Source organism: Rhinoderma darwinii, chromosome 5 (genome assembly GCF_050947455.1).
Source record: "Rhinoderma darwinii isolate aRhiDar2 chromosome 5, aRhiDar2.hap1, whole genome shotgun sequence".
Taxonomy (NCBI): domain Eukaryota; kingdom Metazoa; phylum Chordata; class Amphibia; order Anura; family Rhinodermatidae; genus Rhinoderma; species Rhinoderma darwinii.
Genome location: NC_134691.1, coordinates 134,401,531 through 134,423,938, shown reverse-complemented (window position 1 = coordinate 134,423,938; position 22,408 = coordinate 134,401,531). Strand labels below are relative to the sequence as shown.

At 38.4% G+C, this 22,408-nt stretch overlaps 1 protein-coding gene across 1 annotated transcript in view; it reads right to left on the bottom strand.

Moving 5' to 3' along the window:
• The window catches only part of NFATC1 (nuclear factor of activated T cells 1), a 163,769-nt gene that overhangs the window by 102,527 nt on the left and 38,834 nt on the right, over positions 1-22,408 (bottom strand). The window contains exons 4-6 of the mRNA XM_075828152.1: positions 16,187-16,389; positions 11,120-11,292; positions 9,306-9,446 (exon numbers count right to left, since the gene is read on the bottom strand). Coding sequence (XP_075684267.1) covers positions 9,306-9,446; positions 11,120-11,292; positions 16,187-16,389 — 517 coding nt within the window. The remainder of the gene's footprint in view (positions 1-9,305; positions 9,447-11,119; positions 11,293-16,186; positions 16,390-22,408) is intronic.

Below are 22,408 nucleotides of genomic sequence, written 5' to 3'. Positions count from 1 at the left end.
AGCAGTCACATTGAATGAAAGGTCATCCCAGGAGGCCAGGCTGCGTTCTGTCACTATGACAATGGTTGGGGGTAAGTATAAGCTTTGATTTGCTATTTTTTCTAATTTACGACAGAATTGCAGCATTTCCACAGCAAAAGTAGCAACACATGGGTTTTTTCCTCTCCGGTGAATTCAATGGGTAAAACACGCAACAGAAGAGCAGCGATTCCGCAGGATACATTGACATGCTGTGGATTTGAAAATGCACCGTAGGTCAATTTATGAACGGTTTCTTGGCAGATTTTGTTCCGCTGTGTGGATGAAATATGTTCAAATATCATCCATGCTGCTGCTATTGTAGTATGCTGCAGATTTTCCACAATGAAATATGTTGCGGAAAATCTGCAGTGTATATGCTGTGTGTGTTCCTATCCTTGAAGTCTCCAGATCAGTCTATGATAACATTCTGTAAGCATTAACATCCACAGTTCTTAGCCACTATATATATATTTTACTTGTAGATCATTTTACAAAAAATTACCCCTTCTGTGACCTACTCACAGTATATCAATAGGTCTCGAGAGCTGTGGTATGGTTCAATTTCTTGCATTCTTAATTTTTACACCAAACAATTTAGCTGTAAATTACAATTTCATCATTAACAATTTTTCTTGCAAATTTCTTGATTTATAGATTTAGTGGAAATGAAATGTTATGTCCATAGTGATGGTCTACTTTTTTTAAAAAATTATGGAAATATAGAACATTATAGAATAAATCACTTATATACTCCATGCCAATTGCACTTTGTCAGCAAATGTGCAATACATTAGGCGATTTTATTCAAAAATACAGTCTTTGGTCGAAAATGTATACCAGACATATGCTTTGCAAGAACTGCGTATTTACCACTTACAAACTGTAAAAGCTAAACAGAGAGAGACGGAAAGTAAAAAGGGAGACGTCTCTTTAGAGAAGAAGGAAGCAGATCATGGAAAATGAAATGATGGAAGCACCTTGAGCAGTGGGAAGATGCTGAAAGTCAAAGACCCGATCATTTATATGTAACTGTCTGTCAAGAGTTACCGCTACCATTGGGTCTATGTTCTGCTATTTACGCTGGAAAACATTGGTAAGTTAGACGTTATTAATGCTCTCCTCTAAGTACTGGGCTATATACTCTTCTTAATATTAGTTTTTTTGTGATGCAATATAACCTCAAAAGTTCTCTGTCCATTATCTTATAACTGCGTAAAAACACAGTGACATAACCAGTGTATATTTTTTTAATTTTTCATATGAGACAGCAAAATTTAAATAGTACTATTCATACATTAAGAGACTGAACTCTAAAAGGGTTTCGCCACTACATCAGGCGTATATGTCTTTACCCTTATAACACCTTTTTCACTCTTCTCTGCAGGACTTCTCCCATGCTGCACCTATTCTATGAAACTCACTGCCCCAAACCATCAGACTTGCTCCTAACGTTCACAGTTTTAAGTGTGGCTTAAACACTAATTTCTACAAAGAGTAGAAAGGCGTTTTCGCCGCAAAAGTCGCAACACATAGCTCTTTGTTGTGGGTTTTACCTCCTTATTGAATTCAATGGGAAAAACCCGCAACAGAAGAGCAACGATTCCGCAGCATGAATTGACATGCTGCGGCCTAAAAAAAACATACCGCAGGTCAATTTATGCATGTATTTTCCAAAGATTTGTTTCCACTGTGTGTGGATGAGATTTATTCAAATCTCACCCACACTGCTACTACTGTAATACGCTGCAGATTTTCCGCAATGAAATACGTTGAGTAAAATCTGCAGTGTTTACGCCTAGTGTGTTCAGACCCTTATAAAGTGGTTGTCCTATAAACTGATTGTCGCAGGTCTAGCAGTTGCACATTTGCAGTATTACATTTCCATTCAATATATGGTCGAACTGAGTCATCCATAGTGAGAGCTGCTGTTTGAGTAAGGGGGACTACCCTACGATTATATACCCTAATAGGGCAGGGGTTGTTGTAATGGGACAACTCCTTTATATACACCATTTCTGCTGAGGACTGATGAAAAACGTAACACATTTTGTAAAACCACTTCAGCGTAGTAAGAAACTTATAATGCAGCAATAAACTGTCAATTATACTGCACAAAATAATGCTCTTCAGTTGTTTTTCAGTTTTTTTTTAATGTAATAACAGAATTTTGGTGTTATCTGGATCTGGAAACACAATTGCTCCTTGCAGCCATAACAAAGCTGACAAGGATGCAGAGGGTTAATTTGAAAAGGCAGCGCTCCTGCTTTCAAGTTCAAGCACTGACATGATTGTTCATTTGGGATTCCCTCGGAATGAGTCATTGTTAGTACAGAGACTCCCTATTGAAGGAGCAGGATAATGCTCTGCCTCTTGAGGGTACAACAGCTGAGATTTTGTCTTGCAAGAGGCACGGATTAATGTCAGACCTGGAGCTAAAACCAGTCTAAGGTGTAATAGCGCACAATCATCTCCAATAACTTTCTCTTCCAGTGTATATTTTTCCTGGCGTTCACTGCCAGTGTAATAGTACAGACTGTTAATATGACTAGAAGCGAAGTGTCTGTTGTCAATAGAAAACACTATGAACTGATCTTCACGAAAAATCTATTGGTGCAAAGTGTTCTGTTACAGATATGTAGCATTTCTCCTCGCTCTTTGCCATTTTATTAATCACTAATGCAAAGTTTCGAAGGAAAATTCCACTTTTGCTCAACAAATTGACAACATCCCACAGTATAAGGGCTCATGCACACCATCGTTGTTTTGTTCAGCGTCCTATCCTATTTTTTTGCGGATAGCATAATGAGCCATTCATTTCTATGGGGCCATGCACACATCTGATTTTTTTGTGCATCCGTGTGTCCATTCCGCAAATTATAGAACAGGTCCTATTCTTGTCCGTATTTGTGGTCCATCTCACTCATTCTAGTGTATGTGTCAGCAAAAAAAATGGAAGCCAGTAGGATCCATGTTTTGCAGTCCGCAAACTGAAATGTTCATGTGCATGATGCCTAAGGGTATGTTCACACGACAGCGTCCGTAACGGCTGAAATTACGGGGATGTTTCCGCCTGAAAACATCCCCGTAATTTCAGCCGTAACGGCATGTGCAGGCGCTTGAACGCCGCATCCATTACGGACGTAATTGGCGCTGCTATTCATTGGAATCAATGAATAATGGCTCCAAATAAGCCCAAAGAAGTGACAGGTCACTTCTTTGACGCGGGCGTCTATTTACGCGCCGTCATTTGACAGCGGCGCGTAAATTACGCCTCGTGTGAACAGACAAACGTCTGCCCATTGCTTTCAATGGGCAGATGTTTGTCAGCGCTATTGAGGCGCTATTTTCGGACGTAATTCGGGGCAAAAACGCCCGAATTACGTCCGTAATTAGTGCGTGTGAACATACCCTAAGGGTATGTTCACACGAGGGCCTCCGTAACGGCTGAAATTACGGGGATGTTTCCGCCTGAAAACATCCCCGTAATTTCAGCCGTAACGGCATGTGCAGGCGCTTGAACGCCGCGTCCATTACGGCCGTAATTAGCGCTGCTATTCATTGGAGTCAATGAATAACGGCTCCAATTACGGCCAAAGAAGTGACAGGTCACTTCTTTGACGCGGGCGTCTATTTACGCACCGTCATTTGACAGCGGCGCGTAAATTACGCCTCGTGTGAACAGACAAACGTCTGCCCATTGCTTTCAATGGGCAGATGTTTGTCAACGCTATTGAGGCGCTATTTTCGGACGTAATTCGGGGCAAAAACGCCCGATTTACGTCCGTAAATAGTGCGTGTGAACATACCCTAAATCTGCAAAAATGTTTCAGTTTGTTACAGATATTCTGCATTCTAGACAAAAGACAAGAATTGGGAATTCAAAGTTCTTCTAAATTGCTGTTACCAGAGATCAATGCATTTTAGGACCCAGATGTCAGACACTCGAAGCTAAACTGATAACCAAATGAATGTCTACAGAAACAGATAAACTGCATACAGATTGCAAGGAGGAAACAGCTACATTTTATTTTCACTTTGGGTATAAAATACCTAGACGTAATTGAAATACGCTATGAAAAGTATATACATAAATACAAAGTTAACTTCTTTTTTTTTTTACTGAAATGTTCAAAAGTGACGCTTTAGTGGTTTCTGTATACACTGCACTTTTTGGAGCATTTTTGCATCTGCAGTTATTTATCACAATGTCTAGATGTTGCACGATAGGGAATGGGATTTTATAAAATCTCTCTTACACAATATGGTGAAAACCGCAGAATGCCTTATTTGACACCACTTTGACTAAAATGAGGGAAAAACCATAACATTGATAACCGCAAGAGATAAGCGAATTTCCCGTCCGCTGCAAATCGCAAGTGCCTGATTATCCTGAAAACAGCTCATTGATCGGTGCTCATTTGCTCCTTTCACATGGAGCGATGTATGGGCACGAGCGCTTGTTACTCGTTTACACAGGGAGATCTGCTGCCGACAACGATAATATTTTACTTTTTAAAACGATATGATCAGCAAATGAACGAGTGTCTGATGATCTCTTCCCTTTTTACAAAGGGCATTTATCGGCAACGAGCGTTCTATGAAGGAGCGTTTGCCTGATAATTGCCTGGTGTAAAATGGCCTTTACTCTATGATGTTTTCTATAACTGTATCCAACCCCTTTCAAAGTGACAGCAACATATATGGGTAGATGGAGGGATAACTGCAGTGCATTTTGGGAAGGCGGCTTGCAAGGCATTATGGGGAAGCCCGTTCAGGGTCATATGATCCTTTTTTTACTCTGTTACTCTGTAAAGTGGCCTGCACTTGCCTGCAGCCACTATTTTGCAGTGATTCGTGAACTGCAAACCCCAAAAGATTCGAAATTCGCAGAAATCAAAACTTTTGGGAAATTTGGACCAAAATCAATGCGATCTCTAACAACCGCCTTTAAAACAGTAGTTGTGAGGACAGGGGGTTGTGCAGTACCGTTATGTGGTTTTCTAGAGAAGCAATACTAGGAACAATTTCCTATGGATCAGTGGTTAGCACTCTTGCTTTGCACACGAGGGTCCTGGTTTGGAATCTGACCAAGTGCAACATATACATGGAGCATGTATGTTCTTGCTTTGCTTGCATGAGTTATATGCCATACAACAAAAATAACTGATAGGTTGATTGGCTTCCTATGAAATCGGCCCTAGTGTGTATGTGCGTGCATGCGTGCGTGAGGGATTTGGATTGTGAACCCCATTCTGGATATATATAGATGTAATGATGAAAAATCTCTGTATAGCTCTGTGGAATATGTTGGCGCTATATAAGCAATAAACAGGAAATAAACATAACACTGTGGTTTCTAGTGCAACATATATCAACTCCCATTCACTGACATAACACATCTGGCTACTCCAGTAAAACTTTAAAGAGGACCTGTCACTAGGTCATATAAGTTTAACTGGTTTACTGACCTGAACAGCGGTGTCTCCCTGTTTCAGCATTGTTTTTCTTTTTCTGGTACACCCGCTTCATATCCCACTGTTGTGTTTGCTCCCTATTTGCTAATATGCTGTAGTACGCAAACAGGGTGGAGCTAGCTTCACTGCCTCTGAGGCAGCTTGAGGGTAGTTCACGCCCTATTGGCCAACTACAGTAAATTAGCATATCAGGAGCCAACACAACAGTGGAATATATCTCTGAAACGGGGGGGGGGTCCAAAAAAAAAAAGTAAACCAGTTCAACTTATATAGCCTAGTGACAGATCCTCTTAAATATATCAGTGGATACTGCTTAAATGGCTATTAGGGTATGTTCACACACACTAATTACGGACGTAATTCGGGCGTTTTTGCCCCGAATTACGTCCGAAAAATGTGCCTCGATAGCGTTGACAAACATCTGCCCATTGAAAGCAATGGGCTGACGTTTGTCTGTTCAAACGAGGCGTATATTTACGCGCCGCTGTCAAATGACGGCGCGTAAATGGACGCCCGCGTCAAAGAAGTGACCTGTCACTTCTTGGGGCGTAATTGGAGCCGTTATTCATTGACTCCAATGAAAAGCAGCGCCAATTACGTCCGTAATGGACGCGGCGTTCAAGCGCCTGCACATGCCGCTACGGCTGAAATTACGCGGATGTTTCCTCCTGAAAACATCCCCGTAATTTCAGCCGTTACGGACGCTGTCGTGTGAACATACCCTTAGCAATAACTGCATAATGAATTTGAGTATTTTTACACTGTGCCCATTGATTATGGGGATGATTATTATGTCTCAAAAATCCAGTTCACATGATTCTGCAATTGACGTCAATCAGAAAAGGCCAATGAGGAGCAAAGAAAAGAATATATATATATATATATATATATATATATATATATATATATATATATATATATATATATATATATACATATATATATATATATATATATAATTATTTTTTTTTGTTTAATTTTTCTGCCTTTAATATCATCGTTTACGGAGGATATAATACAAGCCTGCACCATAGTGAATGCACAGTGGAGTCTGAGGTTTGATGGTCAAGAGTAATTGTCAACTAGTCAAATTCCTATATCATTAGTCCCTAGTAATCTGTAGAGCAAAATAAACAAAATGACCACGGCATCTAAACAAAACACACCGATATGATTCAAAAATGTATTGTTCTCCAGGACCAAAATGGTAACATATGTGAGGTCCACATATTAATAAAGGAGCCTCTGCATGCGCACATGTAAAACAGGTGATAGGCCTGTGATCTGTAAGGGCGTCTGTGATTGCAATCCTCAGTCAACAGGATGTTATGAAAACTTGCCACTGTACCATATGTAAAACCTTTGTGATCGCACTGGTTAATAAAGGGGGCTGGTGACCTCTTTTTGGTTAATTACTCACCCACTGCTAGGCTTTTAAAGTTCACTGCTACAGATTATAATTACCCATTAAAATGTTGATTTTTTTTTTTTTTATACAACGGCAAAATAGCAAGCGACAACAATTGATTCTGCCTACTATGATTATTTTATTTTCTATGGAAGCATTCATTATTTTGCTCGATTTTACTAAGTGTTTATAATAATGACTAACCTCCTCTAATTCTATTAGCTGAAGCCCACTAGGAATGTTATTAACTTTTATGTTAATTTTAATTTTCAAAGAACAAACCTCCTTAGTCTTCAGAAGAAAAGCGGAACCCCCAGCAGCTATATGCAGGGTGTCGGGTACCTGCTTCTGTTGTTTTTACTCTTGAAGGTAACAAGAAAACACCCTGCTGTCGGAGATACTGCAGATGGCTAATTAACTAAAATTACTATTATTATATATTTTATTTCAATTGCATTTAAGTGGCTGCACACAAAATACAATTAAAACAAGAGTTACTGTAGAATGATGCATCACCATTGGATACTCGAGCATTTTTTTGTCTAACATTAATTGGCATTACAACTCAAGTCCAGGATATTTAAAAGGCCATTGTTTTAAAAGACCAGACCTATAGCTCAACTAAGGAAGTCCTCACCTCTGTTCCTTTATTCTGGCTTTAGTGCCTGTTGAGTGAGCTGAATGGAAGTTTATTCCAGAATAGGCTTATTTAATTATAACACAATATAATTATTCACAATATATGTTGTCAAAAACCACTTAATAGCATCACACTGCTCAAAACAATTTGAAAAGTTCAGACTGAGATGAAATTTATGTAATTTATATACAATAAAATGTATCTATTAAACAGCTCCTTAAAACAAGTTCTATGACCGAAATAAACAAAAGACGTCTTGTTGGAGCAAAATAAATACTAAAAAGTTATATAAAATATCCAAACAAATTATCTTGGTTTGCATAGCCTTTTTTACAGACCACTAATTATTAATCATTGTGTAGATAAATTTATTATTACCAGAATTAGAAAAATTCTAAATCTTTGGTTATACAGAATTTTTATAGCCAGAATATAAAAAAGTGCAACAATATCTTAACACTTTCCACTAAGCAATATACTATCTAAACCACGCTGATAATGAGAAAAAGCAGAGCACAACTGATCAGTGCATATACTATCTGTGCTGAGGTGATGAAATATCCAGTGCAACAATGTAACCTGTGCAATAATATGTAGATAACAAAACAATCGGAAGAAGCATTATAGGATAAAGAAATGCATATATACAGTATAAGTATTATATATATATATATATATATATATATCTAATTATAACATGGTGGAGTCCCTAGGCCAAGGGTATAGAGTAAGGCGATAGATGTAGATTTTGCTTTAGCAGCCCTGACATTAATGTATGTCGGGCCTGGTAGACCCTTAACCAAAGGCTGAAAAAGGGGAAGACAAGGACCAAAGGGGATAGATTTTTCTTGTATGATCCTTTTGTTTGGTAAGGAGATAATTAGAATACGTGTCTAGGAACCACCTAATTCTTCATGCTCTATTGAGGGACTTGGACCTGGTAGTTCTCGTTCAGCCAACATTTATTTTGTTTATGGCCAACTTAAGGTTCATCTATTAACACATGACATTTTTATCTCCATGACATCTTTATAGCTGTCGAAGCTCTATTTTTCAGACATAGAGCTCCAAACGTGTAAGAATAGAATTAAATGATATTCTGTCTGCCTATACTTGCAATTATTGGGCGCTTAGGAGCCTAGTGCATACTGTTTTATCATTGTGTTAAATGTATGAAGTAAGCTCCTAAGCTCCCCCTAGTGGCAGCTGCAAGCAGTCAGAATTTTATCATTTAACTTTATGTCTATGCAGGGATATGGAAATCAGTATCAGAAAAACAAAATTCAACAACTATTGTGAGCCTGAGTTCCGGTTTACTGAAAAGCACAGTGAGCACAGACAGGTCAGAGTGAAGATCACGTGGGCAGCACCGGACCCGAAAACTACAAGATGCAGGAATCTGTAAGTATTTCTGCACACAGCACCCCACTGAAACACCAATGTACAAATGGAGGGGGCAATAAAAGAAAAACGTAGAGTGCTTCTTTAAGTTGGAAGGAATGTCAGTCTTTGATAACAGATACTACACATTTATTCTTGAAAGTCCTAGTCTGAAGGCATTTTATTCTCTCACTTTCTTTATCATGAGTACTGTATATGACACATAGCAGGTTGAGAAATGAATGAATGTACTCTTTCACCTGTCTGTTCTGTGTGGCCAGGTGGCAAATACAAGAATACATTTAAACAATAACATATTGAGGCGTAAGAAGTCACAAGTGAACAATATTTGTTCAATCTGCAGAACATATAATTGACAAACCTGGTGCTTTCTCAACAAATATGACTTTGGAATCTTGATGGAAGTTGTGCCCAGTCACAATAATTTTCTTCCCACCAGTCACTGGAAAGCTGTCAATACTTTGCTTTTCTACCAAAGGCAATTCTTGAGCAGAACGCTGAGCTACAAAGAAAATGAAATATAATACAGTCGTCACTCATCAGGTTTTCAAATGTCCTGAGTAAATCTAGTAATATTCCCAATATAGATTACACACAAGTGCTCAAGACGTGGTGACACAATGCAATAGATATGCTATCAGAACAGGGTGTCTACACATGTTACTATGTTGCTGGATTTTGTTGCTTGATAACTTTTGATGGCCTGCTAGCTTTCCTGTCTTCTATGTGTACTCAGTAGTACAATATAAACATGTTACAACTAGCCGTAACTCATGGGCTATCCTTACCAAACTAGGTCTGTGCTGTGTTCTTAAAGAGGCTCTTTCACCTCATTATAAGTGCCCTATCTCCTATATAAGGAGATCGGCGCTATAATGTAGGTGACAGTAATGCTTTTTATTTAAAAAAAACAATCTGTTTTCACCACTTTATTAGCGATTTTAGATTTATGCTAATGAGTTGCTTAATGCCCAAGTGGGCGTTGTACAGGGGAGTGTATGACGCTGACCAATCAGCGTCATGCACTCCTCTCCATTCAATCAGACAGTGCATAGGGATCCTTTTAGATCGCTATGTGCTGTCTTATACTAACACATTAACAATACTGAAGTGTTTAGACAGTGAATAGACATTCCACGGGATGTCTATTCACAATCTCTGCACTTCGTTACTCTGTCTATGGTAGTTACAGCAGAGGACGCGTAATCTCGCGAGATTACGCAGTAAATTACAGGTTACAACGAGATTACGTCTCCTCTGCTGTAACTACCATAGAAACAGTAACGAAGTGCAGAGTTTGTGAATAGACATCCCGTGGAATGTCTATTCACTGTCTAAACACTTCAGTATTGTTAATGTGTTAGTATAAGACAGCACATAAGGATCTAGCAGGATCCCTATGCACTGTCTGAATGAATGGAGAGGAGTGCATGATGCTGATTGGTCAGCGTCATACACGCCTCTGTACAACGCCCACTTGGTCTAAAGTAAAAACACGCCCACTTGGGCATTAAGCAACTCATTAGCATAAATCTAAAATCGCTAATAAAGTGGTGAAAACAAATCGTTTTATTAAATAAAAAGCATTACTGTCACCTACATTACAGCGCCCAACTCCTTATGTAGGAGATACGGCACTTATAATGTCGTGACAGAGCCTCTTTAAGAACATTTGGGACTCCAGGAGTTGTTAGAATGCATGCTCTGCTGTTTGTGGTTTAAACACCATAAATAACATAAATACACTTAAGGCCCTATTAGAGGGAGCGCTTTGCGTACAAATTTTTATATAATCATTCGAATGTAAGATATAATCGCCACATGCAATAGCGTGCAACGATCGAACGACAAGAGATAAATCGTTGGTTTTCCGTAGATCGGCCACATCTTCCTGAATTAAAGATTATCATTCGTTGCCACCACATCCCCTCGTCTAATGAGAAATCTTCCATTTGTTAACAGTTCAGAGATAAGGAGTGGGCGATCTAGTAACGATCCCAGTAACGACTGACCAGCGAAAATCTTTAGCAATTATTGTCACGTGTAATAGACCGTCTTTCAAACGCACATGACGCACATAACAATCATATTAAAATTATTTTTGTCTGCATTAGTTGCTATGCATGAGGTTCTATGTGCATTACGTAGGGAATATTAATGTAAGAGCTGACTTACAACACTCAATTGGATTGGATGCCACTTGAAGAGTCAGAGTCCTCCCATTGGCTTGTGGAATGTGTGCACGGAACACCAGTCGCACTCTGGTGTTCTTTCTTCCTATGTCAGTTTCTCCTTTCCGCAACTCAATGTCTGAATTGCGCAACTTTAATATACCTGCACAATCAATACTGTTACAAGAAAAAAGAAATTAGAAATGAGATTCTCACTACAAGAATTAAACATGAAAATGACTATGAATTGTATTATCTGTAACTTAGACAGTTCTAGAACTAGCGTGTCTGGCAAAGCATGTTGGGAATTACAACCTGTCAACAACAGGCGTTTCACGCCAGACTTTCAACAATGTCCTGGCCACACAGTGGTAAATGGGAGCAGAGTGTAACATAGAAAGGCCGGATATATCAGTGTTATACGAAAGCTCATCTTTCAAATCATTTGAGGGTTTCACTAAAACAAGATTGAGCTGTATTTCAAGCCACGGGGGGATTTGATGTTATCAATGTTGAAAGGCACCTGTCAAAAATCTTTGAATAAATAAATAAGTGTATTATTAGTAGGAAAAGGCGAAATAATTTTTTTTTACCCGTCGGCATCAGTGTGTTCACCATTCCATGCTTACGTGGAAACTAGCTTTTTAGTGAGTGAGAAAACACAGATTTCCCAAGTCCCCCCAGTTATAAACATATGTGAAGTAGTATTGTTATGAACTCCCAAGTAAACTAAAATACTGAAGTCTTCAAAATCGAAGGTGTTATTCAGACGGTCGTGTTTGGTCTGTGATATGCGGACCGTGTGTCGGCTGTATTTCCCGGACCAACCACAGTTCAGGGAGCCGGACTGCTAGCATTATAGTTATTCCCTGTGGGAATACTGTCCTGTACTGTAATCATGTTTTCAGTTGAGAATACCCCTTTAAAGAGGCTCTGTCACCAGATTTTGCAACCCCTATCTGCTATTGCAGCAGATAGGTGCTGCAATGTAGATTACAGTAACGTTTTTATTTTTAAAAAACGAGCATTTTTGGCCAAGTTATGACCATTTTTGTATTTATGCAAATGAGGCTTGCAAAAGTCCAAGTGGGCGAGTTTAAAGTAAAAGTCCAAGTGGGCGTGTATTATGTGCGTACATCGGGGCGTTTTTACTACTTTTACTAGCTGGGCGTTCTGACGAGAAGTATCATCCACTTCTCTTCAGAACGCCCAGCTTCTGGCAGTGCAGACACAGAGCGTGTTCTCGAGAGATCACGCTGTGACGTCACTCACTTCCTGCCCCAGGTCCTGCATCGTGTCGGACGAGCGAGGACACATCGGCACCAGAGGCATCAGTTGATTCTGCAGCAGCATCGGCGTTTGCAGGTAAGTCGATGTAGCTACTTACCTGCAAACGCTGATGCTGCTGCAGAATCAACTGTAGCCTCTGGTGCCGATGTGGCCGACACGATGCAGGACCTGGGGCAGGAAGTGAGTGACGTCACAGCGTGATCTCTCGAGAACACGGCTGTGTCTGCACTGCCAGAAGCTGGGCGTTGTGAAGAGAAGTGGATGATACTTCTCGTCAGAGCGCCCAGCTAGTAAAAGTAGTAAACACGCCCCGATGTACGCACATAATACACGCCCAGTTGGACTTTTACTTTAAACACACCCACGTGGACTTTTGCAAGCCTCATTTGCATAAATACAAAAATGGTCATAACTTGGCCAAAAATGCTCGTTTTTTAAAAATAAAAACGTTACTCTAATCTACATTGCAGCGCCTATCTGCTGCAATAGCAGATAGGGGTTGCAAAATCTGGTGACAGAGCCTCTTTAAATGTTTTTGCTGTTTACCATAACTCACAATACAACTTTACTGTATGGGTACCTACAAGTACAGGGAAACCCAATATGTATATGTTTTTTACTGTTAACCCCTTAATGACTAGGCCTGAAAAGGCTTTAATGACGAGCTAAATATTTTCGTTTTTGCCTCCCTGCCTTTCGACAACCATAATTTTTTTCACTTTTTCATTGACGTGGCTACATAAGGCCTTGTTTTAAGCAGAAGAAATTTTAATTTTTTCTGTGCGTTTGGGGGGGCTGTTAGAAAAAATTTACTGCGTAAGTTATATAATTTATTTTTGCAGCGTGAATATAGGAAAAAGCGATTTTCTGAATGTTTATTGTTTATTTTTTATCCCGTAGACGTTTCACGCTAAATAACCTGTTAAATTAATTCTTCTGGTTATTATGGTCATGTAGATCCCTAATATGTGTACGTTTTTTGTTTTTATGTAATGCATGGGTAATAAAATATATTTTATATATACATAAATATATATATATATATATTATATATGTATGCTAAATAATAACTTATTTTTTTGGACTTTTTTATTATCATTTTTTGTTACAATTTTTTTTATCCCAAGAGGGGATAATAAAGTGTGCCCTAACAGCAGGCTTATAGAAGAGACAGCCCTGGGGTCATTTCTAGGTCCCCAGGGCTGACTGCAGAGGTTTCCCCGAGTCTGCAAAAGTCGAAAAAGGGAGTCTCTTTGATCATCCCAACTGTTAGTTACAGCTCCTGCTTAGAGGATGAGCGCTCACTGGAGCGCTCATTAACATTTTCTACAGCGACGCCAAAAGACATCCCTGTAAACTGGGGACCTTCGGGTGTTTGTTAAGGAGTTAAATCATATTTTTTTTTTATAGAAATTATTTATTAGAGAAATCGTGTTGATTGTATTTTTTCTTTTGCAGTGTAATTTTATTTAATCATAAACCTTATTTAATTATTCTTAACATTTATGTTTAGTCCCATTAGTGTCATATGTAATGTAATGCCCGGTGCGATCACCAGAACGTACATATACGTTGTGATACGTCCCATGACCTACATGTACATGATGATGCGGGAATTTTCAGTGTGCAGACTTGAAAACCGCGTCACTGGAAAAAAAAATGACATGTCGCTTTTTGACATGGTTTTAGCATGACAACCAAGTCAGATGAGTACCATTGAATGGGGATTCTCGGCCAAATCAACATCAGATTTTTCCACATGAAAAATCTGCCATGTGAACAAGGCCCAAGAAATCAACCCCACTATAAACTCCATATTACTAATATGTGAGTCCTATGTTTCCTATTCAATTCCATTTTTCTTCATCAAAAATAGAAATTGATCTGAGCTGAAGAAACAAAATAAACCCCATTTTTAGTAATGTTTCCTGGTTCCCTTTGCGCGGATCCTCCTTGTGTGTGGTGAAAAGGAAGTGATTCAGATATAGTTGAAGGAGCCCTAAGATTGAAAACTAATTGCAACCTACAAGGCCTACCCTATGAAATTCCATGCAGGGCGGGTGGTTTCAGAATGCACCCCCCCCCCCCCCATCGGTCCTTGAAAATGAGTATGATTCTTGCCAAATGGACAATCATTAATTTAGATGTCCCCTTCTGTACCTTTTCCCACCAATCCCTAGTATTCTTATTTATACATGGAAACACTGATTGTTAAAAAATTTAAAGACAACTTTTTTTGCTTTGAAAAAAAAAATGCGGCTCCTGCATGCATTGGTACAATACAGGAAATATGTTCTCACAAAAAACTTTCTGAACATTAATTATTATCAATACTAACATTTTAGCAAGAACCCCTTGTGATGTTATCAAATGTTTTTATTCTTTATTAGGATTCTTGGAGTTTGTATTATCCAAGAAGCAATACTTTATAACATCTTAAAAAAAATGTGGCCAGCCCTATAGTGAGAAATCCTGACCATGTTTTTTTATGCAGCATAGTTCTTTTAACATTTACATATTATAAGAACCGGATCCTGATATTTTTGCTATTTCAATACATCCCCTGTCAATATTCAGCTCCTTCTATGATTTACATTCATTAAAAAAAATGGAGCTTTTTAACAATATTCAATGACTAAGGTTAGCAACAATAAAATTTGCTAGGGGAAGAATCGCCCACCTATAATGTAATGTACAGTGCAAATTGCATGAAATGTGAATGTGTCACTAATTAGAGAAGTTGTTGGCATGCCTTAAACCTCGGCTGATATTAATGACTCATTAAAATGTCTTTTAACTGTTACATAGTCCATGTTTTAGAAGTTAGAAACAGTAGACTTGCACAATTTCAATAGACAGTTAAAGTCAATCACATTGGGAATTTGCGAATCGCATCACTATTGATATACAGTATACCAGATCATTTATCAGATGTGAGATAACTGAGCATTAAATATAACATTAAGCTACAATATTTAACTTTATTATTTTTATCCTACTGTGTCCGTTAGTTCTATTTTACACATATAGGAGCATGGGAAATAGTGGTACGGTTGGGAAAACTGCAGTAAAAATTAAAATGTTTTCTATGTGTTTCTCTTTTCTTTCATAGGAACTACTGAAATCTGAGTAATGAAGCAGCTTTGACTTAATTTTTTCCTTGTCGTATTTTAGTAAATATTATTGCAGTCCATAAAATATAAGAGAGATAAAATATATACATATAAGTCTGAGTCTGATTGTAGTTTGCTATAAGTATCTGAAACACTGAGTGCCAGCAGTTGGACTGCTGTAATTGTTTGACTAATTAAAAATAAGTTATATATACGTTGTAATCACTTTTTATATTAAAAGCAGGACACTTGCTAAACCTAATGTAATAATATTGTGTAAATTTGTGACAGTAGTCTAATCACATACTCATAAAAGCAGGGCTCTTCGAAATACAAGATCCAATAAGTGCCATGCTATAAACTACGCTGCTCTACACTGGGGCTAATGTAGATATTTGCAGCTGTGTAACTGAGATGTGATTTATAAAAAACAACAGACATGGGCTAAAACGCTATAACCAAAAGCAATCAGTTGTCAGAAATGTGGTTTATAGTTTATGGAGCTGGTAAAATGGGGAGAGGTACTTCAAAAAGGAACATTGAAAGAGTGGATTGGGAAAAGCTGGGCCAAATTCTGGAATTTACATAACAAAGCATTCCCATATTGAGTCTAACAAAAAGTTACAATTACAAGAAAAGGCCTGGCAAGCAGGTGGCTCAAGGCTTACATGGCTTTCATATTGTTCTCAGGCAACAGTGGGATTTCCAAGACTTTGGTGTTGGAGATGATGGTTTCATGGCTTGTGGTGGATACGGTCTTGCCAGTGATGCGATGGACTTGATAGAAGGCATGAGGTCGCAGCAGGCGATCGTCTGCCGTGCCGATGAACAGCTGGATGGTAAGTGGATCACTTTCTAAATACCCATGTAGCTGGCAAGAGAACAAAAAGGTTCAGGCATGAAAATATAAAAAATAATCAGTACAGGTGCTGAGTGTTAGGCCATCGGTTTGCCCAGCAATATTGGTGTAATAAAAAAGGTGTAAGTTAGAAAAATGTCTCATTATTCCAGTGACCTGAGGCGGTGGAGTTAGATTTAATCTTTATATGAACCGCTGCATGCTCTTAGTACAGTCTTAGGCACAGTCTTCATCTCTCCTGGGTTGGGGGAGCTCACATTTCAGGTGATGGAAGCAGACACTGAGTAAATAGATCTGACTTTTTACAAACTCTAATCTATATTCAATATGAATTCTAAGCATTTTTGACCAACAGTAAAGACCTTCAATACCAAGCTGAAAAAAATTGCCAGTGATATTCAATAAAACAAACTGATTTTCTGTATTAAATAAGGTACAATTCATATGAAGCCGAAATATATTTAAAATGTAATTATTCTTGGATTACTCACCAATAGTATTATATATTTGCCAGCATATGTGGTGTATAAGGAATACAGATACAGTATATCTAACTGTTAATTATTTTATGTTTAGTCTTAAAGGGTTTTCTTCAAACACAATGGGAGGCTTCAACTGAACAAGTGATGTCCAGGGGTCTTTATGCCCGCTAAGCTACATTGTTTATGCATGTTTACAAAAAACAAAGCATAACAGCACACCAATAGTTAAGGCTTTGAACAATAGATTCTGTTCATGTAACAGTTGTTGGTCTGATGACGTCAAAGGTCTGATGATGTCAAAGGCCAGTTGACTTCATAAGTGCTATGATGATGTCCTAGGTGTGATGAAGTCACAATGGGCATCTCAGTGACATTGTCTGCTGTGTCCCATAGAAGGCTAAAAACAAGTGATGACATCACAGGTGTCATGATGTCAAAGGAAATAGGTGCCATCTGTGTTCTAATGACTTCATAGGTCCACTATTGACATGGACATGCTTTTCTGTGGTTCTAGACAGGAATTGTATAATGTACAGTTACACAAAAAGTAGACAATCACTCTAAGAATGCCCTATTTCTTACCCATGATCTCATTAATGCGAATTACTTCTATCAATCTCTAAACATACAGACACAACTGGTTTGTAACAAGAAATGCATAGTTTGCATAAGCATATACTGCAAAATACTAGGAGTGAGCGAGTGTGATCAGACCTGTTCCCATACTATGCTCCCCGTATGTAGAGCAGCATAGTCTGATGGCAGATCCGCTAAGAAATACAGCAATTAAACACCATCATCACCAAAGTGAAAAAGTAACTACCCAAACAACAAAACAATTGATAAAATATAATGAATAATTCAGTTCAGCCAGGATTGATTAAAGCAAGGTAGGTTACATGTACAGGTACAGGTACAGGTACAGGTAGAATAAAGTAGTCACCACAATGTTTCTAAAAGAACACTATGCCACCATCAAAAGACATTTCAGAAGAAACATATAAATAGGTTTTAAAATGTGGACAAAGATTTTCCTAAGGATCTAGGACTCCTTCAAACTACAGCAAGAGCCATTATCTCTAAATGATGTATACTTGGAACAGTGGCCAGCCTGACGAATCAACTCATCCAAGAACTGCAGACCTCTACAATCTCAGCTGATTGTAGAGGTCTGCAGTTCTTGGATGAGTTGATGAAACGCCAGTCTTAGTACATCTGGCTCTTTGTGTTTCAGTTCCTCACCATTTTTAAGATCACTGCTTGATGTCTACAAATGGAAACATTCTTGCTTACATCCAAAGGCTGAAACTACTACAGTCCTAAGGGCACATTCAGGCGTGGCAGAATTTTCTGCAGCAAATGTTGGTGCAGATTTGGGGCAATTACCCAACGAATCTGCACCGACATTTGCATATTTGACAGGTAATTCAGACGTTGCAGAAAACACAGCGGACTTGCCACAGATTTCAGTTTTTGCATTGCAAAGGCTGAAATACACAGTGAAATTCCGCTTCTTCTCCGCAACAGACAGTGCATGCTGCGGACTGAAAGTTCCGCACCACAGCCTATGGTCCGCAGCGGAGTTTTCCGCAACGTCTGAACTAAGTTGCCTAAAAACGTATAGAAGCAAATGTAAAAAACGGCCGCTGGAGAATTCCACAGCAATTCCGCCACGTGTGAATGTGCACTAATACTTCTCACAGCTGAGCAGATTTACAGTTAAACTAGGGTTGTCACAATACCAGAATTTGGACTTCCATACCAATACTTTGTGTAGTATTGCTATTCTTCATACCAAAATAATAATTAATGACAGAATGATTTTTTTATTTCTTACTATTTGCATCCCAGCGTTCATAACTTTTTCATTTTTTGCTCAACGTAGCTGTATGAGACTGTTTTTTGCGGGACAGGTTGTACTTTATGAATGTGCCGATTTTCGGTGCATTACATTATTGTTTAATTTATATAAATTAAAATTTTGGCAAAAATGCAGAATAAAAGCAGTTTTTCTTTTCTTTCTTTTTTGTTTACAGCTTACACCGATCATCATAAATTACACTATAAATTTGGGTCTTACATTTTTGTAATGTTTATTTAAAAAAAATGTAATTTGTGTATTTTTTTTAATTTAACATTCCTTTTTTAAATAAATGTAACTTTTATATTTGTTAACTTTAATGTACTAGCATAAATCTATGCGCGCCGCACTAATGAGGCAGTAAAGACAGAGAACATCGGGGCATTTTGCAGTGTGTGCGCCATGTTCTCTGTCTTGAGTGCCAGCACCGCTGCTCATAAGTGCAGTGCCAGCCGCATCACATCATGCTAGTGACTTAATTCATGTTCAATATTACAATACTAAGCTGTGCGGCCACACAGCTTAGTATCGAAATACATGAATTCATGGTATTGAACAGTTTAAGGGTGCACAGCTTCAAAATAGTATCGATATTTCGATGCATTGTGCAGCCCTAGTATAAACAGCATCTATAGCAATTCCTGAATATATTCTTGTAATCAGAATCACTCCATTTACAAGTAAGCTGATAATAAGTACACAGAGCTATTGCAATGAAAATCCCTCAGCAGAAAACAAGCTGTGATTCATTTGGTGTAGTCTGCATATGAGCGGAGATGAAAGACGTGTAAACCCCCCCCCCCCAGCTTTTCTGTGTAATTATCATAGCTCTTCTGTGTGTAGTTGGAATAAAGTCAATTTGCTACTGATATAATTCAGAAGATATTAATTAAGGTTCACAAATACTAACTTTCACTTTGGCAAAACAAACAGTTGTATGTCACATTTAAAGAAAAGATAAAACGGCAATACTCTAAAGTATTTTAGAATCTTTTTTAGTTATTTTTGCATAAGACTGAAAAGTAATTTATTAAGTATATTTCAGTCTGAAGCCTGGTGTTATTTGTGGAAAACGGGACAATAACTGGGTGGATCTGCAGACTCAACCACAATATCAGTAAAGGATGTTGTTTTGCTCTCCTAAGAGATTAATTTGTGTCTCCCTGAAGGAAAGTCCTTTTCTACCATAGAAGGGCGTTTTCCACCCATATGAGGATGAGCAGGTATTGCTGTGATCACAGATGACATTACATTTTTTATAAATGTAATTTCTTTCTATTTTCTACTTGGGAAACTTTACATTAAGAGGTATTTCCAAACAAAGGCTATTCCTATAATGAGCCACCAAAGCAATGGGACAACCTGCCATTATTGTGGTTGTATAAGAAAATCGAATTAAAAATGTTACATTTTGTTACACTGAAGTTTATAATGTTTGCTGGGGAGAGGTGGTCGCCCATGCACAGTCATTCTCCATTATTATCTATGGGAGATACAGAAATAGCCAAAAGCACTGCCTCAACTTTCCCTATATTTGCTATACAATATAATGTTGAGTACTTGTCAATATAAATGTCACGGGACCATAAAACTAATCTACATTTACCTGTGTAGTGTCATTGTCATAGAATATTGCCATACATTTTATTCAAACTGTGTTGCAGTCACATGAAGTCTGCATAAAGTGGTACACCAGTCTTGATCAATCTACACCATTAGGCCTTATTCACATGAACGTGTAAGACGTCCGTGCGACGGCCGTTGAAACAACGGCCATCACACAGACCTATATAATGCAGTGGGGCCGTTCACACAGCCGTTGTTTCAACGGACCGTGTGAAGGGTCCGTGAGAAAATAGGACAAGTCCTATTTTTTCACGCTTCACGCATCCCTCCATAGACTCTAATGTATGGGGGATGCGTGATAACGAGTCCTGCAGCGCAGAGCACAGATGCATATCGGACGTGAAAAAATAATGTTTTTCACGTCCGAGATGCGCAACGCTCGTGTGAATCCGGCCTTATAGTTATTCTACACAATCTTTTGAAACTGTAGTATCATTGAGCAGCAGCATTTGTTTTGTAGCTTGGCTCTTATTCCTTAATGTCAAGATAGAATTACTGAAACTTGTCAATAACTAAAAGTATCCAATAAGACTCCTCTCTCCCTTATGAATTGGAATGATATTCCTCTAATACTTATTATACAAAGCATGCCTTTTCTTGTGAACAAAGAACAGATTGCTAAAAAAACACAAAGATTAAAAAACATTCTGTAATGGCTGTCTACAAAGGATCTTTTTGTCTCATTTGCCTTGTGGAAGTTTAGCCTAGTGTGGTATGTTTCATTGTAAGAACATAACATGGCACATGTATGATATTATGTGCCACCTTCAATCTGAAATTCTGATATACATGTATTTTTTTTAAGTTCTACAAGATAACAGCTTGACTGATGATACTGCTTTAGCGGCAAGCAGCAGTTCTAGCTGCCAGATTATTAATGATATCATTCATGCTTCCAAACAAGTAGCAAAACAGGGAAGCAAGCCAAAGAACGCACAAGAGTGAGCGCACACTACTTAACTGAATCACCGAGCAGAATTAGACTTAATGATTTTTACTCCGTTACAATGCAGGCTGGGAATAGAATACAATTGGGTGCTGATCATTAGACAGCTCATATGTCATCTATTTCATACAGTAAGATTTTAGGTTTGCTATCCCTTCAAAGCATTAAATATTGTCATTGTACCTAAACACTAATGTGACTGCATTGTGAATGCCGGAAGTGTAACTAGTTGAGATCGACAAATAAAATAACAAGTTTGCTCCCTACAACACAATTGCTGCCCCTTAGCTCCATACCCCATTCAAGCATGAGCTTTTGCATAACAGAATATAAGTGAGGTATTCAGTGGGAAATTTTAAGAGGTGTACTCAGTAGACTTAAACTTAAATCTCCAAACAGAAATCACCCAATTATGACTACAGGAGGGACCTGAAAGACTGCCACCTATTGTGATTTTTGTGAACATTATTAAAAAATGAAATGCCGCCTGCAAATTAATAATGCCTTTCTGCCCCTCCTTCATAACTCCTTTAAAACTTTTCCTATAGAGTCTTTCTCTTCAGAACTAGTTTTCGGAACGGGTCTCTACCCTCATCTGAGGTCAGTGTTCGTGACTCTGCAAGAAGAAAGTGACTTGGCAAGAGTGGCATTCATGGCAGAAAAGCAGTGCTAAGTCACACCTATTCAAAAGCATCTGGTTGATCGCTAAGCTGTGATAATGTTATATGCATACTCAAGTATAAAGTAGAATTCTGTAAACAACACAGTTCCAATAAAATCTGACATAAATTAAATACAGCATTTCACACTATGTGCATTGCATCAACAGCTGGTTATAGTGTTATGGTGTAAGGATGCCTTGACATAATTGAAAAAAAATCATAAATTCTGCACCATGCCATATATGTTCAACATCTGCTCATGAAGCAAGACAATAATCCAAAACACAAAAATAATCTATATCTGAACTGCTAAGGAGAGTTGCCTAGAAGATGATGGGGGTCATTTTATCTAAGATTTATCCAATGGATGATGGCTGATAATACTGACCCTTCTCACTCACGGGCTCCTCTTCAGCTCCGGCAGCAAGCAAAATGTGTGCGGCGGCACCTGGAG